This window comes from Thecamonas trahens (assembly GCF_000142905.1).
Source record: "Thecamonas trahens ATCC 50062 unplaced genomic scaffold supercont1.10, whole genome shotgun sequence".
Taxonomy (NCBI): Eukaryota; order Apusomonadida; family Apusomonadidae; genus Thecamonas; species Thecamonas trahens.
This window is the reverse complement of record NW_013657670.1, coordinates 495,553-500,096: the sequence shown is the minus strand read 5'-3', so window position 1 is coordinate 500,096 and position 4,544 is coordinate 495,553. Positions and strand designations below refer to the sequence as shown.

At 66.3% G+C, this 4,544-nt stretch overlaps 3 protein-coding genes across 3 annotated transcripts in view; 2 read left to right on the top strand and 1 right to left on the bottom strand.

Moving 5' to 3' along the window:
* AMSG_02881 (uncharacterized protein) overlaps nt 1–982 on the top strand; it is a gene marked incomplete at its 3' end in the record, with an annotated part of 1,382 nt that extends 400 nt beyond the window's left edge. The window contains exon 2 of the mRNA XM_013905264.1: nt 104–982. Within this exon, the coding sequence (XP_013760718.1) occupies nt 104–982 (879 nt within the window). The remainder of the gene's footprint in view (nt 1–103) is intronic.
* A 155-nt stretch (nt 983–1,137) lies between these two features.
* Nucleotides 1,138–3,174, top strand: AMSG_02880 (uncharacterized protein; the record flags this gene model as incomplete). Its single annotated transcript, XM_013905263.1, has 2 exons — nt 1,138–1,920; nt 1,950–3,174. 2 exons carry the CDS (start codon nt 1,138–1,140, stop codon nt 2,988–2,990), a joined length of 1,824 nt encoding a protein of 607 aa, XP_013760717.1. The 3' UTR covers nt 2,991–3,174.
* AMSG_02879 (tRNA delta(2)-isopentenylpyrophosphate transferase) lies at nt 3,152–4,299 on the bottom strand (the record flags this gene model as incomplete). Its single annotated transcript, XM_013905262.1, has 2 exons — nt 3,152–3,156; nt 3,192–4,299. 2 exons carry the CDS (start codon nt 4,297–4,299, stop codon nt 3,152–3,154), a joined length of 1,113 nt encoding a protein of 370 aa, XP_013760716.1.
* Nucleotides 4,300–4,544: the final 245 nt, after the last annotated feature.

Here is a 4,544-nt window from a genome sequence, read left to right as displayed (position 1 = left end):
CCCCCTCCCCTCCCTCCTCCTCCTCCCCCCCCCACCCCCCTCGCCACACGCGTGCCTGCGGAACACCAACCAATTTGTTCGTTCGCCTTTGTTCTGACGGCAGGCCTTCTCGGCATGGGTCAACTCGCGCCTCGCTGAGCGGAGCATGGTCCTGCCGCGCGACAAGGACCTCTCGGAGGTCTTTGATGACGGCCTCATGCTCATTCCCTTTGTGGAGATCCTGACCGGGAACAAGGCCCAGAAGCATGTGGCCAAGCCCAAGATGCGCATCCACAAGCAGGAGAACGTCCAGCTGGCGTTCAACGTCCTCAACTCGGTCGACTACCATCCCGACATCCACGTCGAAGAGATCCTCGACGACTCGGAGAAGATGGTCCTCGGCTTTATCTGGCAGCTCTTCCTCCACTTTGGCTCCAACGACAACGCCGCCGAGCTCCTCGCCTGGGTCCAGGAGCGTGTCAATGACAAGGAGCGCTACCCGAACGTCAAGGTCACCGAGTTCTCCAAGTCGTGGCAGGACGGCAAGGCTTTTGCCGCCCTCCTCGACTCGTTCTCGCCCACCATCTTCAACAACGACTCGGTCGACCAGTCCGAGGACGACGTCGTCGCCACCAAGGCCCGCGCGCTCCTCAACTCGGTCTTTGATGCCGCCCTCCTCAAGCTCGACGTGCCCAAGCTCCTCGACGCCGAGGATCTGGCCGGCTTTGCCCCCGACGACAAGGCCATCAAGATGTACGTCACCCTCCTCAAGAACGCCTGGGCTGAGAAGGAGGAGGCCCTTCTCGCCGCAGAGCGCGCAGAGGCCGAGCGCCGCGCGAACATGACCAAGGAGGACGCCCTCGCCGAGCTCGACGCCGCCCTCGCCAAGCTCGCCATGGTCAAGAACTGCCCGCAGTGCGGCTTCAACCTCCGCGAGTACCTCGAGGCCGAGGCTGCCGGTCACGACCAGGCCGCCGCCGCCGATGCCGCCGACGACGCCTAAGCACGCCCAAGCACGCCCAAGTACACAGGGCTAAGCCTATCGCAACTCGCAACTAAACCTGAGCCCCGCCCGCACATCCGCCACGTGTCTGTCCGCGTGCCCCGTGCGCCACACCCCCATCCCCCCCGCCCCCCCCCCACCCCCCGCCCACCACGATGACCGAAGCAACCGCCCTCCTCCCGCCTGCCACACTCCGCCCCGGTCGCCGGGTCACCTTTGACAATCTCCAGTACGAGGTCGAGGTCAAGGGCGCTGCGTCCCCGCTGCGCATCCTGCATGGCGTGAGCGGATGTGCGAGACCTGGACGACTGCTGGTCATCATGGGCGCAAGCGGATCAGGCAAGACGACACTGCTCGACATCCTCGCCTGTCGCAAGGCCCAGGGTCTGCTCAAGGGATCATTGGCTGCCAATGGCGTACCGCTACTGGCTGGCCACCAGGCTGCGCTCGCCGAGTACAAGCGCGACATCGGCTACGTTCTCCAGGACGACCATCTCGAGGGACTGCTGACTGTCCGCGAGACACTGATGTTCTCGGCGCGGCTGCGGCTGCGCGGCGTCTCTCAGTCGGACATGGCAAGCCGCGTCAGCGCTATCATCGATCAGCTCGGCCTTGCCGACGTCGCCGACGCGCTAGTCGGCAACGCCCTCACCAAGCGCGGCATCTCGGGCGGCCAGAAGAAGCGGGTGGCCATCGGTGTTGAGCTTGTCACCTCGCCGGGCGCCCTCTTCCTCGACGAGCCTACCACTGGCCTCGATGCCTTCAACGCCCTCCACGTAGTCCGCATCCTCAAGGACCTGGCGGTCGCTTCTTCGCGGACCATCGTCCTCACCCTCCACCAGCCGCGCGCCGCCCTCTTTGAGCTGTTTGACGACCTGCTTCTCCTCTCGCTCGGTCGCACCGTGTACTTTGGCCCGGCTGATGGTGCCCTCGCCGCCGTCCTTCTCCCGCCGGCGTGACTCTCGAGCTCGGCAAGCGGTTCATCAACCCGGCCGATGTTCTCCTCGACACCATCGTCCAGGCTGAAATGGCCGGCGACGCGCCTCGGCTTTGGGCCGCCGCTGAAGCGGCCGACTCAGCCACCAGGCTCCCTAGTCCCGAGGCTGCGCTCAATGCCGCCCGCCCGTCACAGTGCGTGCTCTCCGACAGCGATGGCACGCCTCCCCGCGGCCTGCCGGGCGTGCGAACCCAGATCGCAACGCTGGTCTGGCGCGAGGTCACTGTCACCCGCCGCTCGCCCTTTACCACCCATGTCCGCCTCGCGCAGACGCTCTTCATGACCCTCCTCGTTGGCACTCTCTACTGGCAAGTCGGCCGCTCGCAGGCCTCCATCCAGTCGCGGCTTGGCGCCCTCATGTTTGTCCTCATCCAGAACGCCTTCTCCACCTTTTCCATCATGCAGACCTTTATCGAGCACCGCCCGCTCTTTCAGCGCGAGCGTGGCGCCGGCCTCTACCACCCGCTTGCCTACTTTATCGCCCGCACCGCCATCGAGCTCCCGCAGACCTTCTTCTGGCCGTCGCTCCAGCTCTCCATCGCCTACTGGATGGTCGGCTTTGTTCCGGGCCTCACCCACTTTGTCACACTCCTCGGCGCCGTTGTCCTCACCACCACCGTCTCGGCTTCGCTCATGCTCGCCACCGGCGCCGCCTGTCCCGGCGCCCGCGTTGCGCAGATCATCGGCTCCGTCACCCTTGTTCTCGGCTTCCTCTTTGCCGGCTTCTTCATCAAGGCCTCCCAGGTCCCGGCGCCCTACCTCCCGCTCCTTGAGCTCTCATTCTTTCGCTACGCCTTTCGCATCGCTGTCCACAACGAGTTTGAGAGCCTCACCTTTGACTGCGGCGACAACATCCTGACCTGCATTCCTGACGGGCCGGCCTTTCTGCAAGGCTACGGCATGGCGAGCGTCAATCTCCCGCTCTGCTTTGGCATCCTTGCTGCCGAGATCGTCGCTTTCCGCGCTCTCGCCTACCTCTTTCTCGTCACTATGTACCGTGAGCGCCGCTGATCTCGCCCCGTCCACCGCTCCGCTTTCGCGGCTCGCCCGACGCCGACCCGGCGTCCTCCGCCTCCCGATCGCGCTCGTCCTTCCGTCGCCGCTTCTGTCCGCGCTTTCTCTGCTTTCGCACCCGCCGCCGGTGGCCCTGCGACCGCATGTGCGCTTTCCACTCATGCTCGCCGCGGAGCGTTCGACCGCCGCAAAGCTCACATGTAAAGACCGCCCACGGATCGTGAGCCTCCTCGGCTGGCGCCTTCTCGGCCGACAGCCCCACCTCGCTCCCGGCCAGCCACGCCCGCGCCGCAGCCTCGGCTGGCGCCTTGACCGCAGCCTCCCAGCCACTCGCCGAGTCGTCGGTGGCGTCGAGCGGGTAGACCTTGACCCCACGCCTGACAAACACGTTGCGGATGTACTTGATCTGGCTTCGGGCGTACTGCCGTGTCGCCAGCTTGTGCTGCACCAAGCATGCTTCCAGCGCCGCGCTCGTCCGGCTCTCCAGGTACGGCGCAAACTCCTTGAGACCAATGGCCTGCACAAGCCCGGCGTCGCCGCCTTGACTCGCGCCACCACTCGCCAGCAGCTCGGCTGCTGCGTCGAGCTCGGCGAGCAGGCCGCGGTCGACCATGGCGTCGACCCGGGCGTCAATACGGGCGTCGAGCACGTCCAACTCCGCCCGCGGCCACAACAGCAGCGGCTCGTACCGCGCGGGCTCGGGAGCCGCACGCTGTGCCTTGACCACGTTCGAGTGCCGGACGCCGGTCTGGACCACCGTCCGCAGCGCCGTGTTCACGCTCCGCCGCGCGCTCGGGTGCGTCCGCGCCGCCGTCACCGGATCAACCGACGCCAGAGCCGCGTGCGCCGTGGCATCATCAGCCTGCGCCAGGGCCGCAAGATCGAGGTGCGAGGCGTCGACTGCAGCAGATGGATCGGCGGCAGCCACTGCTGCCGCGAGCTGAGCGCTCGGCAGAGGCGCCACAGCCAGCGCGTTGAGGTAGTAGTGCGTGCCGCCGACCACAATCGGGACCTTGCCGCGAGCGAAAATGTCGTCGATCGCAGCATGCGCTTCGGCCACAAACTGATGCACAGAGTACGTGCCGTCCATCGCCACGTGGCCCACAAGATGATGCCGGACAGCAGCGAGCTCGGCCGCAGTCGGCTGATTCGATGCAAGCGGAAGGCCAGCGTAGACCTGGATCGAGTCGCACGACACGATCTCGCCATCCAGCGCCAGTGCCAGTGCCATCCCCAGCTTGGACTTTCCCACAGCCGTCGTCCCGATCACGGCCACAATCCGCCGTCGCTCCTCAACCGCCGCCATCGTCCAGTCGACCAAAAGTGCCGCCGGTGGCGCGACAAGTGTGACCTTGACACGTTGCCTTGCTCTTCTTTGTCCGCACTCTCCCGCTCCACACCCGGCCCACTCCCGCACCTCATCCGCAGCCCCAATTGCCGAGGCCGCCTTGCCGCCTTGCCCCCCCCCCCCCCCACTCCCCCCCCTCCCCACAATTCCCATAGCCCCACACGCATCATCCCTCAACCTCTCTTCCTCCCCCCCCCCCCCCC